Genomic DNA, 27,825 nt, shown 5'->3' with positions numbered 1-27,825 from the left:
TGAACTTTGAGTCAGGAACGTGCGTCTTTTACCATGACGTGACTTGTGATGTCATCAGAGCTTGTCTGGCTTTTCTTTCTTCCCTTTTTTTCCCCACTGCTGCTAAGACAACAAAGTAGCCTAGACACAAAGAGTCAACATGCAGAGGTTTCAGGGCAACGGGGCGGAGGCCCTTTTGATCCTTTGACACAATCAGTGACAAATTAGTGAACTAGAATTGGTTCTGACGCAGAGCACCTTTTATAGACCTCAATCCACACAACACAGAACCATTAGTGAGGATTATAAGAGACAACAGGGAGAAGGCCAGAAAATATGAGATGTAATCATTGGCAAAAGCTATTAAAACAGTAACATTGCTTTAATCTCCTGAGTTTGATCATTCTGATGAAAATATATGAGCCATAAACTACATTGTTATTCCTCAATACATTTGCCAGACATAAAATATTACAAATTAAATGATCTAATATCTTCTCAAAAATACATGCTTTAGTTGCTTTTTGTGTTGTTTATGTGAACTTGCAAAAATGCATAGGGTATAGGTTATATTACCTGATACATAGACACAAATGTACAAAGACTATAACACTCCTCAAGATTAATGTTTCCTTTATTTCATATTAATTCAAATTACAGTTTAAAAAAATCGAATACATGAATATTTACAATATTCAGTCGATAAAATAAAAGATAGCAGTTAAAATTGCTCACAAATAGCCCCTAATGGCATTCTATTTGGCATTTAAAAGGCCTGTGTGGAATGGTTTGGGCGACTTTCCTGTAAGGCAAGTATAAGCATTAATTACAACTACCAGCTTAGTCACCTATCATGAGAATGTAAACAGAAGGACAAAGCCCCACAGGGACGTGCCGGGCCCCTGATTTAGCCCGGGAAAAAGAGTTGGAGAGGCCCTCATTGCGTGCTATAGAGCTGCTGCTACTCAAAGATTTGCCATTTCAGATCATGACAAGTGAGAAGCAAGTGGGCCAATTACATGAGTAATATTTCGTCGTTGTCGGGTGGAAACCTTGTACGTCCAAAACCATTTGTTTTGTATTTATCATTTTAAAAATGATTTAAACTAGTGAAAACAGCCGATCTACAAGCACACAACGCCTCAAATCTGCTGTTTTCAATACTTTTGTGCGACGGCCTTGTATGATGAAGCAGGGCTTTGCTTTGCGAAAAAAATTACAAAATGGAACGAAAGCCAACATTTAATTTTAGATTTTTTCCTAATGGCCGGCCGGGAATGAGACGGCCGTTCGGGAGTTGTCCCGCTTTTCCCAATGGCCAGCACGTCCCTGGCCCCACCCCTTACTATTGACATAGTAGTGGTGTGATCATCAGCACAGATTCATTTATCAGGTTCCTACTGTTCTTATTTTCAGTCTCAGCAAGTTTGTTTCATACAAATTACAAAACCACTTACAATTGCTAAAGTCTGCTTTTGTGCAGTTCTATATCACTATAAGCTGATGCTAAAAGAACAATGTTGACTTGTCTGGTCTATTTCACTAAAAGGTTTAGGCCATGCAACTGCTCAATAATAATTCATTCCATATTTACAACAGCTATTTAACCACTTTAACGCTACATTGTTATAAATGGAAAATGGTGCGATTGGGATATTGTATTATTTTCTGAACTGAAACATAACACTCACCCTTGCCAAAGACACATATGTGTGAGTGCTACTACACTTGCAATTGTAAAACACAGGAAGCACAAGGCCAAATCAGTTGCAGGTACATGTTTATTTGAAAATATAAGGTTTCAGCCGGCCCTAACACGTAAATCTATATCCTAATATGACACAACTATCATGATAGAATCTTATTCTTTCTTAAAATTTCATAAATCAAAATAATATCTCCTTTTTGCCTTTGTAAAGGACCAGGCGTGATAAATTGTTACCATGACTTCTCCAGGAATGTTACCAACAGTGATGATGACGTACCTCACAGTTTTCCTTGAATATATAAACCAAAAGTAGAACAATTTGAGAAAAATTCATTCTAAACAATCTAGACAATCATCATTGGGAACAAATGCTGTTATTTGTTTGCCATCTAATCAGCTGTACCACACACTTCCAATTGGCAGAACTTCCAACACCTCTGAAGAAACCAGAAAAAAAGAAGCAGGTTAAAGGCTTGTGAGGCTTGTTACCAGGCAGTGTGGTGCGATACAACAAGCTAAACTATATGGAGTTTCACTCACTTTGTAAAGAGTGTGGTTCTTGACCCACTTCACCGCTATTGGGTTAAATAAAAACAAAGAAATGCACTCCGGTAAAGGTATGTGCAATTGAAAAGGACCACAATGGAAACAAGCCCTCTGGCTTTTTGTGTTATCCTATTAGCATTATTGTATAACTGTACCTCTGTACTTTTTGCAATTTGTTCATAAAGTAATCAATCAATCAATCAATAAATTCAGACAGCTAAATGAATCAACGGTTATCTGGCTGACTGGCTTGAGTCACCCTGTATCGCCTTCAAATGTTTGGGAGAATTGCATTCCTTCATCTTTTTACATTGGGCTACAGCGATATCCATAAATCTTTAACCTTGCCTACACATCACCAACGGTGTGCTAACTTTGTCTATGGAGCTTGGCCTTGTGGTTTGTTGTATAGAAATTCAATTCGATTCAATTTTATTAAAGTGTCACTCAAAAGTTGTCTCAAGACATTTTACATGTAGAGCAGAGACCTGACATCGTCCCAGCCTGAGCAAGCAATTCTTGCAACAGGCAGTGAAAAACTCCCCCTTTTACTGTAAGAAATGTCGGAAACGTCAGACTTACGTGAGTGCGTTGCTCCTCTCAACGCAGCAAGGCTGTGTGGTTCACTGTGTGCATGCATGTACAACTCTAGCAGCTTGAGCTGAGTTGCGATTGATCTACTTTTGTGGACTGGGGACAGAGTTACAGACATATGGGCTCTATTATGATCCAGGTCTTATGCCTTATGCCTCAACTTCTTTGCCTTTTTTTTTACTATAGACATATTCTTTTAAATATTTCAAATATCTGATCTGCAAGCTCACAACGTGCAGATGTAGATCAGCATTTGAAGTATTTAAAAATGATTTTCAAAATAGTCAAAAAAGGCAAAGAAGTTAAGGCATAAGGCATAAGACCTGGATCATAATAGAGCCCAAAGTCTCTTATAGACGGCTAGGCCCCTGGCGCCATGCCCATCACGTAAAAGATTTAAAAAAACGTCACAAGCTCTCCACAGGAGAAATAGAGCATTTCTGTATGCTCATATACAGTATTTGTGTTACCAAGTCCAAAATGCTTATAATAGTCTCTATTGGTCCCACCGCTTTATTTTCCGCTCCTTTTAAGATTTCCCCTTCTTTGTGAGCTGGCTGTTGCTACAGTTCCACTTTCTGTTTCTTCTTCTCCTGTTTCTGTCCGGATCGGTCCGTATCAGCAGCACACCTGAAGCCCAGGTTATCAGAGGCAGAGTCAGGAGTGTTCCCCATCCTATGTAACACAGAAAATATAAGTCAATAAACATCTCTGGCCACTAGGCTGCAGCAGTAGCCTAACGGTACAAGGAGAAAGAGCAGGCAAAAAGCTAACCTAATGTAATGTTCATCATTCGATCTACACAAAAACAATTTCAAAACTAGAAAAAGATGCATTTGGAAATTGCAGGTATGGTTGCCATGTCACACTTGCAAATGAATTTCGTCTTAGCACTTAAGGTTTATCTAGAAGGGGAAAGGAAGATGGAAAGATGGATGGAAGGAATAAAGTCCTATATAGTACTATTATAGTCTGGTTGAAAATAATCTCAGTTTGAGGTTAAAATTAGGCATGAGGTCTCCTGTAATTTTAACCTCGGGTAAGGCAAAGATTTAAGTGAATAAACAACTTTGTAGGCTTTGGTTTAAGTTAAGACACCACTCCAGTCTCTTGGGGAGACCCGTTGCGTTCACTACTGCAAACGGTGGAACATGTCCCAACCAAGTTTCCTGTTTTTACTGGAAAGACTTAAATATACTGAATCAAATGACATTCTGTCATTGCATTTCATGGGGCCTTTGACACACCTGGTAGTGACGCGTGCCTTGTGGTTGGCTGATCCATCCACAGTGTCGATCCAGGAAGCACCGCGCAGTACGTACATGGGCCGTGCTGCAGGGAAGCGCGTGACTGTCCATTCCCACGCATTTCCCATCATGTCATACAATCCTATGTAGAGAGTTGGCATTGCTATTAGAATATGTCAGGCTGCAGGCAAATGTAGACCAAATGTACACCATTTATTTTGTCCATTCAAAGTTAAATGAACGTCTGCCAGGGTTTTGTGCAGACGCTGTACAGAGGGTATCTTGTGTAAAATTAAATTCTATGAAGAGGATATTATTATTATTATTATTACCATAACTGTTCTGTGGTGGAAAAGCTGTTACAGGGGACATGCCATGGTAGCCATCTTCTGCTGTGTCTCCATTTGGAAAAACGCCCTGAAAACACACACAAACATAAAAGTAAACAACTGGATAAAAACAGACTTTTAGGTTCCTTCCCCCCCCCTTTTGCACGCTAGCATTCACTACCATTCGGTGTTGTGTTTGTTTCAATGACTAGATGAACAAACAAAATACTTACTAGTAAAATAGTAAGTCACTGCAATAAACACTGTTGAGAAACTTCAGAGCTGCTCACATTAAATAAGAATCTTGTTCTGGCATTACTAGTAAGACACCCTAAGGGCCGCAATCTCCATATATGGGCTTAAAAGGGACAAGGACGGAATACATTTGCAAGTGTGACTCGTGTCGTGGCAAACACACTGGTTATCATGAGACTCACCCAATATGTCCGTATATGGGCATTCCCAGATATGGGCTTAATTGATTGAAGACATCGGGACTACACCCAAATATGGAGTGTGTCTAACCTCAATGTGTCATCACGGCATCAGGCACAAACAAATGACTCAGCTCCATATATGGCCACAAAAGAAGCCATTCCCATATGGCCATATGCTAATGACATCAGGGATCTTGATTTATGCCCATAAAAGGGACAATTACTGACGGATACAGAGATCTCCATATATGGCCATATCTGTTGGATGCCTCACACATTAAACAAGAAAATAAGCAATTTTCCTGTTGATTTTATTTTTACAGAATGGCTTCTAGGCATGGCATCTATTGCACGCTGCCAGTAGGTAAAGGAAGTAAATTCCCCAAAATACTTCACATGCTGTGAATTTATTTTTGGAGCAAATATCTTCATTATCATACATAATCACTGATCCACCATCCTGAACTTCATATTTGGGCAAGACTGACATCATATAATACAGTATGCCTGTGACATCATCAATATGACTGCCACCTCACCCACTGCTGGCTGAGGCCTGGCTCAGAATAAAAAGAGGAGTCTCTCTGTGTAGACCATCAGTGTGTGAGCAGAGTCACAACAGCTTGTCAATGCCACGTCGGCTACAGGAGCGTGCAATGTCTCCTGTCAGAGGAACTGCAAGAGTAAAAATGGTTGCTGTGGCAGAGGAGAAAAAGAAGGTTTTCCGTGCCAGGAAAACCATGAAGATTAGTGATCGGCAGCAACTGGAAACTCTTCACAGCACTTTGTTAACAGCAGCTAAACCATCATCGAATCCATCTGAGAAAGACCACAGGGCAGTCATTAATTCTGCAGAGCCCATGGAGACAGATGGTGACACTATGGAGGCCAAGGCTCCTGTGATCTCCACAAGATCCACAAAAAAGGACAGAACAACATCTTCCTCCAAGGCAGATACCTCCTCGGTACCTGCATCCTCCTCTTCATCCCCGGCAGCTTCAGTTCTTGACCAGGAAAAGGAAACCAAGGAAGCGGCTAAGGAAGTGAAAGAGGATAAAGTAAAGGATGAGGTGACAGCTTGTAAAGAGAAGGTGAAAAAAGGACCAACAAAGGAGATAAGGATGGAGGTGGACCACGTGAAAGCAAAAACAGAGGTTGGAGAGTCCTCAAAAGCATCCCGACCCACATCCACTCCTCTATCTGACACAGTGGCCCAGAAGAACTCCACTTCACAACTTAAACGCACTCTGTCAGAGGTTGAGAAAGATGGCCTGGAGTTAGAAAGAGAACTGAAAAGGCCAAACCTTAAACTTAAAAAGATTGTGCAGCAGTTGGTGGCGGGGCAGTTGAAGGCGTTCGAGTGTACAGTTATTGATAAAGGTTTACAAGAGCTGAAAGACAGGGTAGAAAAATGTGCTACCCAACACCAGACCAGCATTAATACACTACAGGCTAAAATAACTCGACTAGCGAAGACGTTTGGAGAGGCCAATCAAGCACCAGAACACAGAAGCAAACAGGAGGCACTTGCTACTTCCACTAAGACTGCAGCTGCAACAGCTGCATCAGTCATAGCTGGCCCAATAACCCAAATAACCCCAGTAACCTCAGTCACCAGCACTGTTGCTGCTCGCCAAGCCTCTGCGGCTCAGATGTCCCTGGCATCTCTTGCCCGGGCAGTGTACCAGGGGGCCGCTGGAGCGATCAGTGCGCCCAGCGCTGGGGTATCAGCGACCACAGACAAGGAGAAAAAAAGGGTTTTCCGTGCCAGGAAAACCATGAAGATTAGCGATCGGCAGCAGTTGGAAACTCTTCACAGCTCCTTGTTAACAGCAGCTCAACAATCGTTGAATCCTTCTCCCCCTCCCGTGGCACCTGTAGTAAATGGCACGCTCAAAGAGGAGGGGAAAAAAGAAGCTGACAAAGAGAAAAATTACTTTTTGGACTCAAACTCAGTCATTGCTCTCCAAACCTCCACGGCTCAGATGTCCCCGACATCTCTTGCCCGGGCCGTGTACCAGGGGGGTGCTGGGGTGTCGGTGACCACAGACAGGGCACCAACTCAGTCCATTTCTGTAGCAGGAGCCATGTCTTCATCCTCTTCACCTGCAGCCTCTGGGCCAGCTGCAACAGGCTCCACTGCTCCAGAACCCCCGCAGGACGACCAAGCTACAAGCTCCACTCCAGCCAACCCTGCTGTGGTAGAGGTCATAGACCTCACTGAGGATGACGACAACGTTCAGGAAACGGAGGCAGTAAAGAATGGCACTGCTGCACCTGCCTCGGTTACACAGCGGCCTCACCCAGTCATCAGTGCTCCCAGCAGTGCTGGAACCAGGTCGTCCCCTCAAAGCAGTCAGAACTCTGGAGGCAATCCTCAGACAACGGTACACCATCGCACCCCAGTGGGATCTCCAGCGAAATCCCGTGCTGTAACCACCTCTGCACCAACCCAAGCCACCGCAACGGTTCTGCCAACCCGAGCCACCACAGCGGTTCTGCCACGCCTCCCTGCGGCACCACAACCCGTAGGCCCGCTGCCTCCAGAAGCTACCCAGAACTCACCTCCCCAGCAACCTCAGCTGAAGCTGGTGGAAAGTCCCAGTGGTACAGCGCTGTCCTGGTATGTAGCAGAGACTGACCTGACCTGTGCAACTGTGGATAGCTACCACCTTTATGTCTTCCATCAGGATAACTTGAATGCCAACAGTGCAACACAGCAGCACTGGAAAAAGATTGGCAAGGTTAAGGCCCTTCCTCTGCCCATGGTCTGTACTCTAACTCCGTTCCAGGCTGGCTCCACCTACCATTTTGCGGTCCGAGCCAAGGACATATATGGCCGCTTTGGGTCCTTCAGTGATCCTCAGTGCACCAACGTCATCAGTCCTAAGCTGAGCTGAATCATGGTGATTTTTGTTTGAACTTGAGAAGTTATGTTTTAACTTTTAATTTAGTATGTTATTTTAGTCCTTTTTTGTCAGTTCTGTCTGGCAAGTCAACCAGACCAAAAATTCTAATACAAAAAAATAAAACTAATACAAATACAAATAATAAAACATTTGTTTTATTGATTGATAACACTATATTAATCCCACAAGGGGGAATTCAGGGTGTCACAACAGAATAAGAAAATGGAAAAAGTAGAAAGTGCACAGTAGACAAAAATAATGAAAACAATACAATAATAAGCCATACAACATGTAGATACAATAAAGACTTAAAGACGTTTCAGAGCATACCAGCCTTAGTCATAAACGGATACCACCATGAGGTAGAGGATGCCCGGAACCCCATGTATGGAGATAACATACATGTGTCAGGATCAGGATGATAGAACCCATCTTGGAGTTCCATGTACTTATGGAGATAACTGAAACATTCAATCCTGACACAGGGGTTGACACTAAGGTCTCAGAGGCACTTGCCCATCGGGCAAGTACAGGTCATGTTCTACTTGCCCAAAGGTAATGCCCACTTGCCCGAAAAGTAAATCGTCCATGAATGATAGGTACGATTTTAATTACCGCTCAATTTAACACTTATTTCTTTACTTTCTGGGGCTGTGCGATAAAATGTCATACCTCAATACCTCCAAATCCAAATACCAAATACTTTAGCTATGATTGAATATGTCTATGGTTTCACACTTCTTATTTTATATTTTTAAATGTAGCAACAGTAAAAACAGCACATTATAGGTAAATAGTGCTCTTATTTTACATTCCACAGACCAGAAGACAGCGCACTGGCCACGTTCAGGTGTTTAGACAGATATCTTGTGTTGTGTTTATAGACATTTGTGTCCCCTCTCAAATGAGCACTTGCCCTGTCGGGCAACCTGAAAGCCAACTTCACCTGCCCTGATGTTTTATTTACCTGCCGGGGGCAGGTGGGCAAGCCTTAGTGTCAATGCCTGCTGACATCTATCTTTGGGCATAACTGGAATTGAGGGTGCCATATACAGTATGGCTATGACTGACACACAGTGACATCACGGTAATGACGCCGGCACCTAAGTCAACGATACAAACGAGGCGATCTCCTCGACAGCAACTACCTCCAAGAGACTAAGCACCAAAGGCATCTAATTGTATTACTCTTTGGACACCATCTCAGCGGGTCTTGACCCAGGTTTAAACAACCAACCTCATGTCATCGTTAGCTTTTACAAAGACTATACACACGCACTTAAATTTTGACATTTCTGTTTAATGGCATGCACACTTGGAAAACAAATCAATGGCATTACATGACATCATGCTGCGTTGTATATAACAGACACATCAATTAGAAAGCCAATTATTAAAAGTAAAGGATGCTTTTGTTCAACTCTCAGTCTCTCACGGTTTTTTAAAAATAAAATAAAACATCTAACCTGCCATAAATTGGTTCGGTCGGATTGGAACTTGTCTCCCCAAGGATACTTCCTGCCTGGTAACCAAAGGAAAGATGAGAGGAATGAAAACACAGACCACCCTTAAAGCTACCAGACATACAGTATGGTGCTGATAAGGATGTTTAGTGATTTGTTTCCTAATAATAATAACATTATGATGTTTTAGCAACACTGTTCTTGCTGTTCTAGAGGCTTTAACCTTTACTTTTAAATGATGAAATAATCGATACTATTAATATTTCACGGCAGATGTTTCTGAACATATTGCTAGTTTGACCACTTCTGCTTCCTAGCTTGCCACCAGGAATCTGCAGCTTGCTTTCAATGCTCTCCAGGATGCCCTGGTTGAGCTTAGGCTTGTTATGAATGCAAGCAAATCTAAGTTCATGGTATTCACTAGGGCTAGAACCACCAACCATGACAATTTAGCCACAATCTCTGCTAGTGGCTCTACAATTGAGAGGGTCTCAGAATATAAGTAACTTGGCATCTGACTTGATGAGAAATTATCTTTTAAGTTTGAAAATCTTGTCACCAAACTAAGAAAAAAAAAGGCTTTATTTAATTTATATATATCTGATATATATATATAAATCTTGCTTGGATTGTGCACAAAGAAAAAGGGTTGAAACTCAGTACTAGCAGTGTTCTCCTGATGCAATCTGTGCATAACTGGATTTCCTCCGTGGGATCAATAGACAAATCCACAGAGCGGCAATCATAACTGCGGTATCAAGTGGCACTGTGACTATAGGGCAGCTCTCTGATACGTCTATAAAGGTTTCATGTAAAGAGCATACCCTGCAGCCCCCCGCGTGCTGCCCACTCCCATTCCTCCTCGGTGGGCAGTCTCTTCCCCTTCCAAAGACAGAAGGCCTGAGCATCGTTCCAGCTCACTTGAACCACAGGGAAGTCGAGGCGGTCCCGAATACCAGAACCAGGTCCAGCTGGCTGAAAGCAAATTGGTGGGAAATAGAAGAAGGAAATGGGTTTGGAGGCAGATGTTTTGAAAGACTTGGTATCCAAACAGCACCTAACGTTTTTTTTACCATGACAGACTCCACAACTCACAACTTGTGTCAGGAAAACCACACATTGTAACAGATTATTAATCATGATTAATCAGCATTGTAAATATGCCTATTCAGCTATTCATCTTTTAGCTAGTTGCTGTGGCAAACTAACTGGTTGACATTTTCTGAATGTAAAGCAGACTGCTTCTTTTGATTTTGTGTTGTTGTTGTTCTTGTTGTAGTAATAATGTTGCATGTTTCTATTTAATTTGTTGTGTTAGCCAATAGAAGGAAATATAACAACAAGTGTGCACCCTTGGTTGTGCTACTGAAGCAGTGAAGGAAAGAGGGTAAGGCAAGGTTTATCATCAATATGGAGTAGGAGGAAACCACGCTTACCTGTCTCCAAAATACCCGTTCTATAGGCAGCCACCACGGAGCAGACTGGTTGATAATGAGGACATGAATCAAGAGAGAAACATGGACCAATTATTTGTTGCTTTTATGAAGGAGTCAACTACTGCTAACTCAATAATCAATGTGTGTTGTAACAAGGCGTGTAAAGCAAATCAACTGATGTTGATTTGATGTATTTGATTTGAATATATATATACATGCATAATATACTAGTACTTTCCATGGGAAAGGTGACATGTAGTTGTTGTGCCAGTGAGGTAATTCGTTGAATCTAGGGTTGCAAATTTGCAATACCTCCCATTGGCAGCCAATGCATCCAAACATTTTTTTTTCTTGCTATTTGATTGTATTAAACAACATCAAACTCACCAACATTGTGGCTGTAGTAAAAGGAAATAGGACAACAAAAAATATAAAAGTAAAAGTACATGTTCACCTCTATTCTCTCTGTAATCTTGCCCTTCAGCTCATCAGACACAAAGTCCTCAAAGACAAAACTCCAGCCAAATGTCTCTGCCTCAGTTTTGTACTTCTTCGCCCTAACAAAGTCTCTGTAATGGACAGGACAAATGCATATACATTATCTGTGAATAGGATCAATTCTTTTTATTTGGATTCTTATAAGAGACAAAAGGGGGATAGGACGGTACAAGTCAAAAATAAAATGAATAGGGTATATTATGAACAAGATACTAATCAATAACTTTGCATATTGAGAAGTTCACCTGAAATCAGAATTTGTGACAGGGTATTTGTCTATTCTGAAAGGGGCAACTTTCACTTCTCTTGTCGGGGACTCTCCATCTCTCCCATCAGCTGCATGTGTCCCCATTGTCATCTTTCCTCCAGGAATGTCCACCATCTCATTATCAGCTGCTGAATGACAGGAAAGGAGGTGACACACCAACTATCAAAAAGATAAGTCTGTGCAACAGATGTCCATTGCCGATCTTGACCATTGCGGTTGTATGAATATGCATTTTAAACAGTGTGGGTTCCTCTTACCTGCCAGTGCTATGCAAAACACAGCAGAGATCCACAGCATAATCTTAAGACACATTGTTGACTAGGTAGCAACTAGCAAACAAGGACTAGGAGTAAATTGACATGCTGCAATCAAACGTCAATGTAAAGTTTATTTATAACATTCAGCCAACATCCAAGTTTTGAGACTTTCTTCAGAGATACTTCTGCATTTGGAACGTGCTTCTGGGGGAATGTTTCAGTGTAGGACAACTGGAGATAGATTCCGGGCAAAGCGTCCACAAAAGCTGAAAGGGTTCCGCGCCACAACAACAATAAAAGGGTAATAAGAATGAGATACATAGAGGTGAAATTGTCCACAAATAACACATCTAAAAATTGGAGAGTGTTCATTGGTATTTATTTGAGTAATATGCAGAAAATCTAATCTATTTAAAATTCAAAGACCATGGGATTGTGTGAACTGCTGTGAACTAACCCTGAAAGCGTGGTTTCTATTTACTACTCACTGCTTTGATCCGGTCTACAGCCCGCTTACCATATCCGCTCATTTCAACGCACACATACATGAACGCGACGTTTCCGTATGCACTCTGGGCAGACCGGATCAACACATTGCAAAGTGAATAGATGTCAGACTCCAGACCAGACCAGTGTCAGACTAGACGCCACACAGGCAATTTACACCGTGTGGGCGGAGCTACAGAACCAGTGTTGCCATGTCTTTCGTCTTGTTTTTTCCTGTAAAGTTGCTTGTAAATAGCACAATATTTTGTGCCAGGGACCACCCCCCATACAAGATTTGTGTTGTTAAAATTGTGTTGTTAAAATGTTTTAAAAATATTCCAAAATGACTCGGTTTTAGTTTTTCTTTTCTTATATAGCATATCTACAAGTTCACAACGCTTCGCATTGTGATGCATTGTAACTTGTGTGAGCTTGTAAATCCGTGCCTAGTCCCCATGACATTTTTAAGATATCCTTTTAACCAAATCATGTGTGACTATATACCTGGTGCTGTTTGCATTTCTGTCTAATAAAGTGCTTGATCAAAGATTGTATCTATGTTGTGGGGCTTGTTTTCATCTGCATTGGTTGCTTAGTTCTCTCGCATAATCTGGCAACACCGTTTAGCAGAGCCGCCACATGCTGGAGTCTTCTGGAAGCCTCCACCCCTCTCCCTCCAGCGCTGCAGGCCGACTAGTGACACTCCTGCCCGGCAACACTTCCCTTTCTCTCCTCGCTGGCCGTGCTGCAACGCCACCATGTCCGCCATCAAAGCCCTGAACCCCAAAGCGGAGGTAGCGCGGGCCCAGGCCGCCCTGGCCGTCAACATCAGCGCTGCCCGCGGACTGCAGGACGTGCTGAAGAGTAACCTGGGACCCAAAGGAACCATGAAGATGTGAGTGTGTTTGTGGAGGATGGAGCCCTTTGTTGACCACGAGTGCTAAGCTAACTAAGCTAACGGTACATAGGAAGCAATGAGAAAATGCTAGCTCGCTAAGGCAACTAGCTAACGCTAGCAGGTAGGCAGGCAGCGATGAGAACCTGTTAAGTCATGAGAGCATGCTAAGCTAACGGTGGCTAGGCAGTTAATAGGAGAACATCATGGGATGTTTATATTGCAGGCGTTGTTTCATGATATCATAATTGTGCATTAATATGCACTTGTTTTAATTAATTAACCGGCATCATAAAGTCGGTCCATGGAGGTCTTGTCGTGGTTAAAGTGTTTTTTTTTTCTTTTCCTGGCGGCACATGTTCTGTTGATCAGTCTGACAGGCGGCCGGCTAGTAGCAACCAGCATCAGCAGCAGAAGCCGGTTAGCACATAATGATGTTGAACGCAGAAACATTAGTGAATCTATATTCTATGACTATAGGATACACTTCATTCCACTTGATTATTATGGGACCTTTTCAGCGACTTCGTGTTGATCAAGCTATAATAAATCGCGACCTAACGTTAATGATGTCTGTGAACATGAACAATGTTAAGCCGAATTATAACACTTATAACTTGAGTTATAAGTAAGATGGTTAATAAGTAGGAGTGTGCTATTCATACATTTCCCATTGACATTGCTTGTAGATGCATCATGTCAAATCATACATGTTGTTACTGTTTAAGGTGACGTTAACAATATCACTTTTCGTTACCTAATCCATCCCTTATTGTCTCTCTTGTCTCTCCACCCTGAAGGCTTGTTTCTGGTGCAGGGGACATAAAGTTGACCAAAGACGGCAATGTCTTGTTACACGAGATGGTAAGACATCTTTAAAATGTTGGTTTTTATGTAAGCATTTTGTCTTTGTTATTATTATTTTCTGGGGATGTTGAATTTTGAATGGGGTCCATCCATATTAGCCAGCCCCACCCCATCTTAGTGCATCTTTGACTTGGGTTTTGATGACATGATATTATTTGTACTTGAGAATATAAAATCATTATTTACATGCCCGATATGTACCTAATAATAGAATACGTGAACATTTTGAGTTTGATCATTTAAAAAATTATGTTTAATTTTAAAACCTCTTTCATTGGAGCCTCCATCAACCATTTTGAAATCTTAAATATTGTTAACAACAGTGATATTGTATACCATTCATAAATGTGCTTTAGAATGCATTGCCATTCATTTGTTTCCGTCCATTTTTACATGTTGCACAGAGAACACCCATGGATGCTAATGTGGCTCTCCCTGGTCTATTATGTCTGTGCTACAACAACTCTGCTCTGTACCTCTGCATTAGGAGAGCTGTTTTCTCCCCTACATGTATTCAACAGAGCAGTACATCTTTTGGATGATTTATCATTTAGAAAATCATAATTCTGTTATCTATGGTGTGCTTTTTCTAAGCCCAATTTGCTCATTTTGATCGATTTCGCACTTGTAAGTCGTTCTGGATAAGTGTCTGCTAAATGCCTAAATTGAGAATTGTCTTGTCTTTTGTACCTTCAAAAAAGTAACTCAAATTTTTATGTTTTTATTTGGGAGGGTGGGTGGGCAAAACTGGGCATAATAGAGCATTTTCACACATGAATGTCCCTTCTTCCTTCTCAGCAAATCCAGCATCCCACCGCATCGCTCATCGCTAAAGTTGCCACGGCACAAGATGACATCACAGGAGACGGGACCACCTCAAACGTTCTCATCATTGGTGAACTCCTGAAACAGGCTGACCGCTACGTGTCGGAGGTGAGAGGTTGTCTCTGCTTACTAGACAAATCTCTCCTGCGATTTTCTATCATAATAGACTGTATATAACCTGCCTCTTTCTTGGATCATTTGCTTGAATTAGTTGATACTAGACCTACTTGGGAAAGATGCAAGTTAGGAACAATGAAAATAGGGAATGCATCCATCCACTCTTATGTTATACCTGCTGTCATAGCACCTGTTTTAACCTTCTGGCTGTGTCCCAGTCCTTTTGTGGCCATATGGAGATCTCTGTATCTGTCTGAGTGCTGTATCCTTTGTCTGCCCATATATGGAGATCTCTATCTGTCTGTCCTTGTCCTTTTTATGCCCATATATGTAGATTGGTTAAATGGGAAGCAGCAGAGAGATGATTTACTTTTACGGTCTGAAAATACAGCTATTTTCCATATTCCAACATTGCATTTTTATATCCATCATGACTATTATATTGGATAATTCATTATATTGTCTAAACATAATATGTAGTAGAGGGCACATAAAGATTGTACAATTGCTCGGACACTGATCCTAGCAGCTAAGTCACAGTCAAAGAGAAAACACATCCTCATCTGTTGCCATGCCAACACAACACACAGGGTCTCCACCCCAGAATCGTGGCAGAGGGGTTCGAGGCTGCGAAGGAGAAGGCCCTTGCCGTCCTGGAGGAGCTGAAGGTGACCAGGGAGATGGACAGGGAGATCCTCATCCACGTAGCGCGCACCTCCCTCAGAACCAAGGTTCACGCAGAACTGGCAGACCTCCTCACTGAGGTGAGACACAAGGGGGGAACTGGATGTCAGCACATATACAGGGATCCCAGGGGTTAAGTAGTTGAGCCTTGGCCTCTGGGTTAAGGAGATAAACAATGACAGCTGGTGCAGCCTGATGACTGAGGAGGAGGGCCATTTTCAAGTCAATGAATACAATTTTGTTAATCACAATAATAAATATTCTGCCCAGTGTGGAGTGAGCAGTGCTATTTATGAGGTAATTTCATTAAGTGCCCTGCAAAGCTTGGCCAATGTGGGATGGGGCAGGACAACGTACACATAGACAAAGACAGATGTAGCCCTAACTCGGCACTGCTCAATCTTTATAGTTCCTGAAGGGATATTTTGCCTCAGTCTGAAAAACAACAAACAACCATGTAGCACAAAATAACATCTCACACGACATAGTCTCCGAGTTGAGGGTTTTAGTGTGTATCTTGAACATTGGGTCATAAACATTTTCAGAATGCATTGACATTCATGTGTTTATCAGACATTTGTACATGCACAGAGAACACCCATGGATGCTAATGTGGCTCTCCCTGGTCTATAATGTCTGTGCTACAACAACTCTGTTCTGTACCTCTGCATTAGGAGAGCTGTCTTCTCCCCTACATGTATTCAACAGAGCAGTACAACTTTTGAATATATATGTGATGATCTTATCCAACGACAACAAAAATATTCCAAGTCTTGGGTCTAAGAGGCTAAATCTCATTTTATGGTGGTCCGTGACCTTATCTCAAATGCAGAATAAATAATGGACCATTATATGAAAAGGGTTGAAATCCACTGATTTGGTTGTTTGTGTTGTAGACGCTTTGCTGGCCATTGTTGCACTCAGTCAGTCAGTCATATTCATCTAGTCGTTTTGTTGCCTATTGCTTGCAGGCTGTTGTAGACGCTGTGCTGGCCATTGCCAAACCCAACGAGCCCATTGACCTGTACATGGTGGAGATTATGGACATGAAGCACAAGACAGAAAGTGACACACAGTGAGTCTTGGAACGCAATTATATTATCATTGCTTTCAGCACTTTGAACTACTTTATGTATACAATTTAAAACATGCTAGTATAAACTACTAACAAGCTCAAATGTGTTGTTTGGAATTGTAATAGCTGAAATCAATAATATATCAGTATTACGATATTAACCAGCGGGCCGCCAGTTGCCTATGTATGTTTTAAGTCTTTAGCATTGCCCTTGAGGCTTGAATGAGTTAATTTCTTGACACCCTCGTCTCTCGCTCCCATCAGGCTGATCAGAGGTCTGGTTTTGGACCACGGCGCCAGACACCCAGACATGAAGAAGAGGGTGGAGGACGCCTACATACTGACGTGTAACGTTTCCCTGGAGTACGAGAAGACCGAGGTCAACTCCGGCTTCTTCTACAAGAGCGCAGACGAGAGGGAGAAACTGGTGGCTGCAGAGAGGAAGTTCATTGAGGACCGCGTGCAGAAAATCATCGCTCTGAAGAACGCTGTTACTCCTGACGGGGAGAAAGCCTTCGTCGTCATCAACCAGAAGGTAAGGCTGTAGGTAACGACACATGGACACTGTTTGGTTCTTTACACCAAATACAATGTGGATGTGATTTGTTAAAAGTTAAAAGCTCTTGAAGAAGCGAGAAGCAAAAAACTATTATCTTCATATATTTTCTCTTTGTTTTAGGGTATTGACCCATACTCCTTGGATGCCTTGGCTAAGGAGGGCATTGTAGCGCTGCGCAGAGCCAAGAGGAGGAACATGGAGCGGTAAGGAGGGCAAACGATAACAACGAAATGGGCACAGCCAATCATTGTTTTTCTGTCTTCTGATATGTTCATTAAAACCTGTTAATGAGAGGGAGGAGGCCAGGAACATCTAAAAAGACATGATTTGATTATCTTCTTAGAAATGGCTTTCTGCCTGTACAGAAGGACTTCCAGGGTGGTTCTTTCTTTTATCCTGTGAATTGGTCTGGCACTGAACCGTTAGTTCAGTTCTGAACCGTTAGTTCAGTGTCAGACTATAACGGAACTGAATGCTACTGTAAAAAATAATGCATTCTGGTGGCTCAGCCAGCTAATATCCAACATCATGTTTTGGGTTCCATTCTGGATCATTACCTGTGTTACACCTTCATCCCTTCTCTATACCGCCTGTCAGTGTCCCGCTCCAGTTGAACGTTAATCACTTACACTATATATATACCTTTTGACCCTGGTCCCTCAGGGGCCTATACTTTCCCCCCTCACTTTTTTCCTTCTACAACAAATCTACGCAGACCTCCATGTGGGAGAGATTGGCTGTTTTTGCTATTATGAGCTTGTAGTTCTGCTGTCTTCGCTGAATGTTTTCCCCAGAATGGACATTACGGTTCAAGTGGCTAATGTTTATTCTTTATAAAAAGATCAGATATTGTGTTGTACTCCAGACTCACATTATGTTTCGTTGTGGCTCCTAGACTCACCCTGGCTTGTGGAGGTATTGCTGTGAACTCATTGGATGACATGACCCCAGAATGCTTGGGACATGCTGGGCTGGTCTACGAACACACACTGGTGAGGATTTGTCCTTTTTGGTGACAATTTAATTTTGACAAATCTATAATTTACAGGAGAACATTTTTTATTTAAATATTTATTGTCTGATCACAGAATCAGAAATACTTTATTGGCCATGTACTGTAGGTTTTGGGGGGTGTATTTAGGTGTGTGCTATCAACTGGTTTTCATAGAAAAACCAAACCAAAAACCATAGCATGTACATATTTTAAATCGGTGCTTCTCAAACCTTTTTGACTTCAGTACCCCTTTTTTCCTTATTTCTGGATCACCCCCTGGAGTACCCCCTTTACCCGACTACAACATGTTGCTTAGAAAACTCTTCCTTTTTAGTACCTCTGCATACCCCCATTTGAGAACCATTGTTTTAAATAATTGTAACTAAAGCAAGCAAGTGAACTGTCCTGGTCTCTTCCACAGGGAGAGGAGAAGTACACGTTCATTGAGAAGTGCGGCAACCCTCGCTCTGTGACGCTGTTGGTGAAGGGACCCAACGCACACACCCTAACACAGATCAAAGATGCCATCAGGGACGGCCTGCGGGCAGTCAAGAACGCCATTGAAGACGGTAAGAGGTTGCAGACACAGAGCCTGTACTGACTATGGAACATGTAATGAGTCTGTGTGTGTTGGATATCTAAAAATGGTGTATTGAATTATTTTTGGCTACTACTGAATCATCGTGTTGGCAGTCCCACTTTGGGTATGCAATGTTCTATATAGGTAATAACTATATAGTTATATAGTGAACACCAGGGAATTTCAGTATTTTCTTCTCTTTTTTTTTTTGGAACACAGATATATTTGCAACTATTGAGTGTCCTTTTTAGTCTGTCCTATGGCAGGAGCATATTCATACTTGCACTATTCATTGTTGTATGAAAGCGCTTACACAGGTGTGTGCACGTTAACACATCTGTATTCAGGTGCAGGACAAGCAACAGTTAACATAAGAGAAAATAAGCTCCGATAATTTATTGCCCGTCAAGGTTTCAATCAAGAGATCTTCCTCAGGATTCTAATGATGGATACCCATTCATTAACATGTCCTTGATGAATAAGTTGACATTCATGTGTTGACCTTGCATTTTTACATTTTGCACAGAGAACACCCACGGATGCTAATGTGGCTCTCCCTGGTCTATTATGTCTGTGCTACAACAACTCTGCTCTGTACCTCTGCATTAGGAGAGCTGTCTTCTCCCCTACATGTATTCAACAGAGCAGTACAACGTTTGAATAATTGTGATTAGAAAAATCTTGATCGAAACCTTAACACGCAATGGAACAGTGGAGTTTATTTCACCAGTGTGCAGACCTTATTTTCTTTTTACCATTCAATCATTTTTACATGTTTGTCCTAGGCCTGTCCTCTAAAAATCGACGAATCAACGCGTCGTTTTAAGCCCCCGGAATCGACGCCAATTGTTTGAGTCGAGCGGTCAAAAATATATAATTTTGTTATCACACCAGTTACTGTGGTGCGGTATGAGAGCGCTGGACTGTGACTGTCATGTAATTCTTATTGAGTCCATACTTCCTACTACTTGTAAACTAGACTTAAAAATAAAATCAGTTCACGTGACTTGAAAGTTGCCTTGATCATATGACGGGGAGCTCTTATTTTGAAGTTAACCGCTTGGAGAGGAAATGCGTCGACGAGTTGTTGTTCTACTTGAGAGCTGGCCAAAGAAGCAGCAGAGCCAGCGCGATGCGCTTTCACTTTCACTGCCGTGGGTGTGTGGTGGTCTCACTCAGGCTGAGGAATGAATAGCGACGGGCGAACTGTTTTCTTTTTATTATATCGCACCAGATCGGCAACATAGCTCTTTTGATACAGCAGCGCTGTGCTCTGAGAAAATACAACTTGTGGAAATAATACACAACATGCTGTCAAAGAGAAGCATTATTCTCTCCTCCGTTGTTCTACTCTGCTCCACAATTCACAATTACGCACGGCAAATTACGCACGGCTGGACGCAATCTTATCGTCATTAATGTCCAGTGTCCACCGCTATCATGTCTCAATATGCACGGTAGTTCATGGATCTAATTCACTTTAAAGGCTTAAAACATATTGCTGTTTTATTGTATTACGTTGACGTGGTTTAAAAGCTTAAAGCACCACTTTTTTTGTCCTGCAACCTTCTCTCGATAACTGTAACTGAAGCATCTCTGCTCATCTTCGCTTCTCGTGTGTTCTAACATGTGTCGTGTGGACCAGCTGGTGGGAGTTTTTGTGGATATTTATGCTGCTCGTGTACTGAGCTGCACAAACATGCCATTAGGGATACGTGAAAGGTGAAAACCGGGATCAGAGCCGATAAAAGACATATTGAGCCCAATCGAAAATATCGAGATATTTTATACATTCACAATAACCTTCCTTCACTGATGAAATAAAATAAGTCCTAAAGGGTAACCAACTAGTCAGTTCACATAACTGTTATTCACATTACACTTTTAGCCGAACACAATATCGGGCAGAGAAATAAAATCTCGGAACATCTTGACTTTGAACTGGTCCATGGAGGCTCTGGAATAACAAAATAAATAATAACCCTATATAGGTTGGCAAACAGTAAAATCTGAAAGACAAGTTAAAATTATCTCCATTTTCTGTCTGATTTATCTCTGTGTTCCTTGTCTCTCCCGCCGCAGGTAGTGTAGTGCCAGGAGGAGGTGCATTTGAGATAGCAGTAGCAGATGCTCTGGTGAAACACAAGCCTAAGGTGAAGGGCAGGGCCCAGCTCGGTGTGCAGGCGTTTGCTGATGCTCTCCTGATCATTCCTAAGGTGAGCTGTTAATTTGTATTGCTATTTAAATGTCCCTGCTCACATGATTGACCTGTGCTGTTGCACTCTGGTCCATTTGTGACACTCTGGAGCCGGCACACCATAAAACATACATTAAAAAACCCACAGTGAATTGCATTTGGCTATTTTTTTTAACCAAATTGAGTCTATTGAGTAGTCTTGCCACAATTTCTGTTGTTATCTGTGTTGTACAGTGAGCGGGCTTACACCCCCATTGCACTCTGGTGGCACAGTTTTATTGTAATTTTAATACATTTCATATAATTCAATACAAAATATAAACAGATATTTGTCCTCTCCTCCATGTTGCAGGTGCTGGCCCAGAACTCTGGCTACGACCCAATGGAGACCCTTGTCAAGCTGCAGACTGAGTACAAAGAGTCAGGGCAGCTTGTGGGAGTTGACCTCAATACAGGTTAGCAGTCACGCTGCGTTGTCCTGTATGACCCTTTTGCATGTCACAAGACTGATGCTGTGTTCACACACTAGTGGCGATAAACCTACAAAAAGCTACATTGCTGTTGAGTATCCGTTGAAATGCTCAAGCCAAACTGTGTAAGTGAAAAGGTTAGGGCTAAATGGCACAAGGAAGTGAATAATGAGTTTGTCTTACATTTATGGCAGGAAATGTAGGGAGAGAGAAGGGGAGTGGAAATGCTGAAAGAAAATGATTTCTGATCTGAACACAATGTTTCATGTCGTCATTGGAGCTCTGTTAACCCTGCAAGACCCGAATTAATTTCTACTGGCCAAAAGAAATTAAAAAAAATCAGATGCTGTTGTAGGAGTCCTAATCACAGGAAAATGTAATGTTAAAAAATTAATGTTTTTGTAAGGTTTTATAGACATAAATCATGCTCTAAATTGCATTTTGGGGATATTTTTTCACAATAATAACATAATACATGTTCTAGAAATTCTAATGATCATGAAAAAATATATTACAGGCATTTTACTTATGTTTTAGAGAGGAATAGCTTCAGTTAAAAAGTGAGATGTTGTTCGTCCAGACGCTGGAATTTCAACTTCTCTGGGAGGTGTGAATGTCAGCCCCTGTGGGGGGTATTTATATGCAAATATCGTGGCCAATGGCATTGTAATACTAAACAATAGGATTTAATGGTGATGTTAATGTGAAAAAAGAACAGGAAAACTAACTATAACATTTTTTTTTAAATGATTTAAAAAATAATGCCAAAAAGCAACGCTGGGCCTTGCAGGGTTTTAAAGATTGAGGCCAGCTTAACTTTGACTTGTCGCTTCATGTTGCTAGCATCCATTGCAAATAATATGTGGCCCTTGTTGCTTTGTTGCCGCTGTGTGAATGCAGCATCAGACTAGTAGGGCCTAGTGCATTCAGTTTGTTTTGTTTTTAGCCCCTTTTGTTCCTTTTTTTTTTTAACTTACTGTAATTTCTGGGTTCAAAACCATGGACTGGTAATTCTAGTCTATTACATTTCAGTTCAAACGTAATGTATTTTAATTGTACAACTATACAGTTACCTTATGTAGTCTTTATTTTATAATATCTTACTTGTATTCATATTTTATGGCTATGATGCTAGCCTTTATGTCTGTTAAGGCACTATGTAATAGTCTTGTACAAGTACTACACAAATCATGTTGACTGTAATGTTGGATCTTTCCAGGGGAGCCCATGGTGGCTGGAGATGTAGGTGTATGGGACAACTACAGTGTCAAGAAACAGCTCCTCCATTCAAGGTGAGATTAGCTCCACTTTCAGGATACAGGGGAGATTGAATATCACATACTTTATTTCTGGCATTCTTGTAACCACTTTATCAACCTGGCCATTTGGGCATGTCATAGGTAAGCACTTGCAAAATATTTCCAATAGCATATTGTGTTGTGAGTTTGTAGATCTGCTATCTTCACTATTCACCATACAAGTTATATAGGATCTTGAGTGGTTAAGTTCCAATCTTTTAGCGTGTGGCAACGTTTCGATCAGATATCTTCATTAGGAACTTTCCTGATAAATGCCCATTCATTAACATGTGCTTTAGAAGAATAGGTTTATCTACATTTTCACATGCACAGAGAACACCCATGGATGCTAATGTGGCTCTCCCTGGTCTATAATGTCTGTGCTACAACAACTCTGCTCTGTACCTCTGCATTAGGAGAGCCGTCTTCTCCCCTACATGTATTCAACAGAGCAGTACAACTTTTTGAATAGTTTTTGATCGACATGAAAAGTAACAGTGGAGCTATATAGGTATCTTAAGTGGTAAGTTCTATAATATTGATAATTAAATCTCTCTGTGTCCCATTTATTTCTCCACAGCACTGTAATCGCTAGCAACATCCTCCTGGTGGACGAGATCATGAGAGCCGGCATGTCGTCTCTCAAGGGTTAATGGTTCATCTGACGTCACGTCACGCCCACAGGAGATGAATTTTTGCTTGACCTGATGGGGGACGAATCAAAGCGCTCCCTGCTCGCGTCACGCTGAAGCTCCCGCCTCCCCGGTCAGATGGCCAGCCTTTTAAATGTCAGGCACCCATCGCAACATGTTTCAGATACCATTGTTAGTTCGCCCTGTTCTTGGATTTGTCATTGTTCCTCTGAAATAATTGGGTCTATATTTATGTTTTTGTTAAGCACTGAAAATTAGCGGCTGAACTTTTTTGTTAATACCCATTAAAGGTTTTCTTGGCTCTTGACACGATTGTGTTCTTTTGTCAGTGTTTTCTATTTTGAACCAGTCATTGCAAAAATAATACAAGGTTGGGTTCATGAATGCAAGTGGCTAAATATGTCTTATTAGACACAATAAGACCATTCCCAGATAACTAAAATATGAACCCTTGTTGTGAAAAAAGTGCAAAATAGACCCATAAGGGACCCTTGAGGAGCCATGTTTACACTTACAGAGATTTTGTAAAAGCTATGATAACCACATTAAAATGATCATTTCAATAATCATGGTTTTATCAAGATTTCTATGGAAATAAGTGACTTGAGAAAATGATAACAATAGATATGTTGCAGTTATCTTTATTCAAAGAATGTGAGGAAAATGGCCGGTGCTAAACAAAACACTCCACATGTAACTGAAACTGTTAGTAATCGGATGTATGTAAAGTTTTACAAAAACATTTGAGATTAACATACAGTAGATCATATGGAGTACATCACAAATTACCTCCCCATGTGAGTTTTTGCAATATCTAGTTTTAGAATATTTTCCTACATGTCTGGTAGTGAAATATGCTGCCTTAAATAGCTGAAATATAAGTTAATACTTAAAGCTATACCTACATTTTTTATCACAATTGTGTCAACCGTTTTTCACAAAGGCATCTGTTCTTGGAAATAGACAAGTACTTTAAATTGACTAACTTATGGCCAAATAAGTTGCAGATATAAGACAATTTCTGGATTTTTCTAGACTGATTCAAACAAACTAATGTCATTAAAATGATATTCTTGAGGTAAACACTGAGTGCTAGTGGGATGAAATTAAATTTAGCTTTCTGCTTTATTTTCAATTTCCCAACATTTACATAATTGGACCTTGGTTTTTCTGTTGCATTAAAATGTAAACACATTCTACACAACTCAGCACACTAATATGAAAGACAAATGCCAGACAAAGAGTTAACAGATAGATATGCACAACACTTTAAAACCATAGCTCTGCGGCAGCATCTACATCAAAGTATGCATCATGCTTTAGCCTTCTGCAGGCCGCTGGATGGCGCCAGAGGCACAGCCACATGCACGAGTGAGCTGCACAGCGGTGATGACAACGGTGCCAACCTCCTCCACGTACATGACTGGCAGCCATTCCTGGGAGGTGGACTGGCAGCAGGGCATCTGGGCCTAAAAGAAGGAAGAGACAGAGAGACAGGAGACGGGTGACAATTATATTAAATAATATATGATATAATCATGTCACACTCACTATCATCAATCATTATGTAATAAATCAGTGGTTCTCAAACTTTTTGGGCTTCAGTACCCCCTTTTGCTGAATCCAAGTGCCCCCTTTAATCGACAACAACATTTTGATTAGAAAATACTGACATCAAAAGTCCAGTTTTATGTCAATATGTTGAAAATAAAAGTAAGTAGCCTGTTTTCTATTCAGTAACAGTAAAATGTTTACTTATTTTGATTTAAAGCTTTACGGAGCAGCACGTTCACATATTTGTCAATGTTTTTATTATTAAACATTACAGTAAAATACATTTTTCCATTTTCTCTCAAGTACCCCTAGTAGGCTACCTCTGCAGTGCACCCCTAGGGATACCGTACACGTACCCCCATTTGAGAAACACTGATATAAATCTGTAGGAATAATATATACCTGTGAAGAGTTGTTTAGAGAGTGTGATGGGCAGCGCGGGTTCTCTTCCAGCAGAGGGTTGCAGGGTGCACACTGGACCACGGTGAAGCTCTCGGGATATATCATCCAGTCGTCCCAGCCCAGATCTGTCACATACATACATAGGAGGATAGAAGGAGGACATTACATACTTGTAAATAGGTACACACACACATACGCACGCACGCTCGCACGCACGCACGCACGCACACACACACACGCACGCACGCACGCACGCACACACACACACACACACACACACACACACAGACACACACACAATCTCTCTAATCTACACACACGCACACAAATACAAACTCTCTCTCGCTCTCTCTCTCTCTATCTCTATCTCTCTCTCTCACACACACTGTTTTATACCTTTCAGGGAGATCTGTGAAGACATCTGACAGCACTTGAAGCCAGTGCCGTGGCCATCGCCAGGTATCACAGTTAAGCCAGAAGCTATAAAAAAAGAAGAAAACAGGTTGTCAGAGTTTCTTGAGTCATCTCAAGTTCATTATAATGAAACAAATGGTGCTTGAATTCTGTTATCTGACCTACCCCTCTCATCCTGGGTTCTGTGAGTCATGCCGTTGAGTCTTGGCCACTGGTCTCTCTTCAGCCAACCAGCAGGCAGACGTGGCTCGGTCGGCAGGTGTAGAGCATCCAGGAGGTCCTTCCTGATAGACTGCAAGTCCTGGCACCTGCAGATGACCAATAGCATTGCATTACATTACAACATATAGGGCTATATTTATTAAACTTCCACCCAAGGTTATGTGTCGAGAATCTAGCTCTTCATCAAACACAGGTTCTCTCAAACATTCTTCAACAATCTCTGGAATCAGTTTAGCAAACTATTGTGGAGTGATTGATTGTGTTAATAATTGTGTTAAACAATTGATCATTGTTAATTATTGTGTGGACTGTCATGTTACAGCCCTAGTCACTCCAAATTCTCCCTCTGTGCCGTAAAAGACCTCAGCAAGCACATATGAACACAACATTTGCCATAGGCTTTATAATACTTAATGACTGCCATGCTACAATCCAATACATTTCATGAATCTTCACCAGCAGTAATCGATTGGTCTCAGATGCATATATCCATGTAAATTAGATAAAGAAAGGACATTATAAACCACTCACACAAAATGTTACAAACTTTTGTATCAAGAGAATGTGTCACACTCATACAGGTACAACCAGTGAAAAGGATAGGGTTAGAAAGTACAGGTAAGAAGACACACTAAACCTCTTCATATGATAATTGTATTATGATACTACTAACCTGTTGTCAACATCATCAGGATGTACAGAGGATGTTGCCGTTTCTCTTCCAGTTCCAGAGGTGTCCAGGACAAATGTCATCCCAGGTGAAGAGCTCAGAAGAACTCCCAATGTGACAAAGACTGCGCTCAACATGTTGAATCTAGACAGCAACGCGACTACTTTGAATGCAGATGTGTGGTGGCGGGATGGCGACAGGTTGATGCTTCTGTTCTGGCTGGAGGAGGAGACAACAATGACTAGACAAGGATGCTGCCATAGATATTGTTTATAGGAGCCTGAGAAACCTGCCTATTTAAGGATGCTGTTGTAGCTCTTGTTTATAGGAGCCTGGGAACCTGCTCTTTTATCTTCCTTTTGGCCTTGACATATTTAACATTGTTGTCTTGTTCACCCAGATGTGTGAAACAGAGGGCGGTTATGAGCAATAGGCAAATAATAAAGAATAAGCAGGCAAAGTTGGTGTTCAGAGCCATGCATATTCTAACACAGTTACAACACAGGAGTTTAGTGAAATGCTTTTGTCTCAGATTAAATCTATATGCATACAGTTAGCCAAAGAGTTCATTCCAATTGAATTAAATTATACTGAATTTTGTATTTGTATCAGTTCATCAAAGGAAGAGACAGTGATGGAGTACAAACACTAAACCTTTTCATGCCAAGAACCCCCAAATAGCCCCATATAGGGAAATGGCTTTTTTCTTTTTACATTTTAATTTCTTTCAATTTCATGCCCAAAATAGGGATCTCAGGTTGAAAGTGGAGAAACTGGCACAATAATCTTGTGAATTGAATTTACTTTTATTATTTGTTATTATTATTTGTTATTTTCATCTTCCTTCCTTTCCAATTGGATCCTCTGGGGCCATGGCCTCCACTTAAAAAAAAGGCTGCACTAGCAGACACAAGCTGTCCAGTGATCTCCTGGTGGTTGCAGGCTCGCCATACAATTCCAAAATGTTGGCATGACATAAAAGACACTAATCAACACTGATAACTAGAGAATAATATTGGTCTGTAGTCTACACTTGCATGTCTTTCAAGGACAGGAGGAAGACAGGAATCTAAAACCAAGCAATGACCAACAAATGACCTGTCCCCCTTACATTGCATAACACACACATCTATTCTAGACTCTTCTCCTTCCTGGCTCCCAAGCAGTAGCGTAACCTCATCTCACCCCCTAT

The 27,825-nt window shown here is 41.3% G+C and overlaps 3 protein-coding genes across 4 annotated transcripts; 2 read left to right on the top strand and 1 right to left on the bottom strand.

Moving 5' to 3' along the window:
• Window positions 1-1,072: 1,072 nt before the first annotated feature.
• On the bottom strand, window positions 1,073-11,843 carry sumf2 (sulfatase modifying factor 2). Of its 2 annotated transcripts, none has more exons than XM_080748401.1 (9): window positions 11,672-11,843; window positions 11,392-11,542; window positions 11,103-11,217; window positions 10,649-10,693; window positions 10,037-10,187; window positions 9,216-9,271; window positions 4,407-4,491; window positions 4,075-4,216; window positions 1,073-3,502 (listed from the first exon to the last, which is right to left on the bottom strand). In XM_080748401.1, exons 1-9 carry the CDS (start codon window positions 11,724-11,726, stop codon window positions 3,391-3,393), a joined length of 912 nt encoding a protein of 303 aa, XP_080604527.1. In that variant the 5' UTR covers window positions 11,727-11,843; the 3' UTR covers window positions 1,073-3,390. The 2 variants fall into 2 exon arrangements, with proteins under 2 accessions (XP_080604527.1, XP_080604528.1); XM_080748402.1 differs by having other exon boundaries at window positions 11,392-11,539.
• LOC308304068 (activating transcription factor 7-interacting protein 1-like) lies at window positions 5,530-7,740 on the top strand (the record flags this gene model as incomplete). The annotated part of the gene is made up of 1 exon (XM_080748627.1): window positions 5,530-7,740. One exon carries the CDS (start codon window positions 5,530-5,532, stop codon window positions 7,738-7,740), a length of 2,211 nt encoding a protein of 736 aa, XP_080604753.1.
• A 972-nt stretch (window positions 11,844-12,815) lies between the features above and the next one.
• On the top strand, window positions 12,816-23,678 carry LOC308303885 (T-complex protein 1 subunit zeta). Its single transcript, XM_080748403.1, has 13 exons — window positions 12,816-13,052; window positions 13,853-13,916; window positions 14,718-14,852; window positions 15,452-15,625; window positions 16,517-16,620; window positions 16,885-17,155; window positions 17,300-17,382; window positions 18,075-18,171; window positions 18,595-18,742; window positions 20,836-20,969; window positions 21,303-21,405; window positions 22,640-22,712; window positions 23,299-23,678. The coding sequence occupies exons 1-13, from the start codon at window positions 12,916-12,918 to the stop codon at window positions 23,369-23,371; spliced, it is 1,596 nt and encodes a 531-aa protein (XP_080604529.1). The 5' UTR covers window positions 12,816-12,915; the 3' UTR covers window positions 23,372-23,678.
• Window positions 23,679-27,825: the final 4,147 nt, after the last annotated feature.

Source organism: Nannobrachium achirus (genome assembly GCF_963921795.1).
Source record: "Nannobrachium achirus genome assembly, chromosome: 19".
Taxonomy (NCBI): Eukaryota; Metazoa; Chordata; class Actinopteri; order Myctophiformes; family Myctophidae; genus Nannobrachium; species Nannobrachium achirus.
Note: the sequence above shows the minus strand (reverse complement) of the source record. Positions and strands in the feature narration are given on the sequence as shown.

Coding starts and splice junctions, on each gene's coding strand:
- LOC308303885 (XM_080748403.1), top strand. CDS start 12,916: ATGTCCGCCATCAAAGCCCTGAACCCCAAAGCGGAGGTAGCGCGGGCC. Junction 13,053..13,852: donor CCCAAAGGAACCATGAAGAT/GTGAGTGTGTTT, acceptor TCCACCCTGAAG/GCTTGTTTCTGGTGCAGGGG. Junction 14,853..15,451: donor CTGACCGCTACGTGTCGGAG/GTGAGAGGTTGT, acceptor CACAACACACAG/GGTCTCCACCCCAGAATCGT.
- sumf2 (XM_080748401.1), bottom strand. CDS start 11,726: ATGTGTCTTAAGATTATGCTGTGGATCTCTGCTGTGTTTTGCATAGCA. Junction 10,694..11,102: donor AGATTACAGAGAGAATAGAG/GTGAACATGTAC, acceptor ATTATCAACCAG/TCTGCTCCGTGGTGGCTGCC. Junction 4,492..9,215: donor ACCGAACCAATTTATGGCAG/GTTAGATGTTTT, acceptor GTGTGTTTTCAG/GGCGTTTTTCCAAATGGAGA.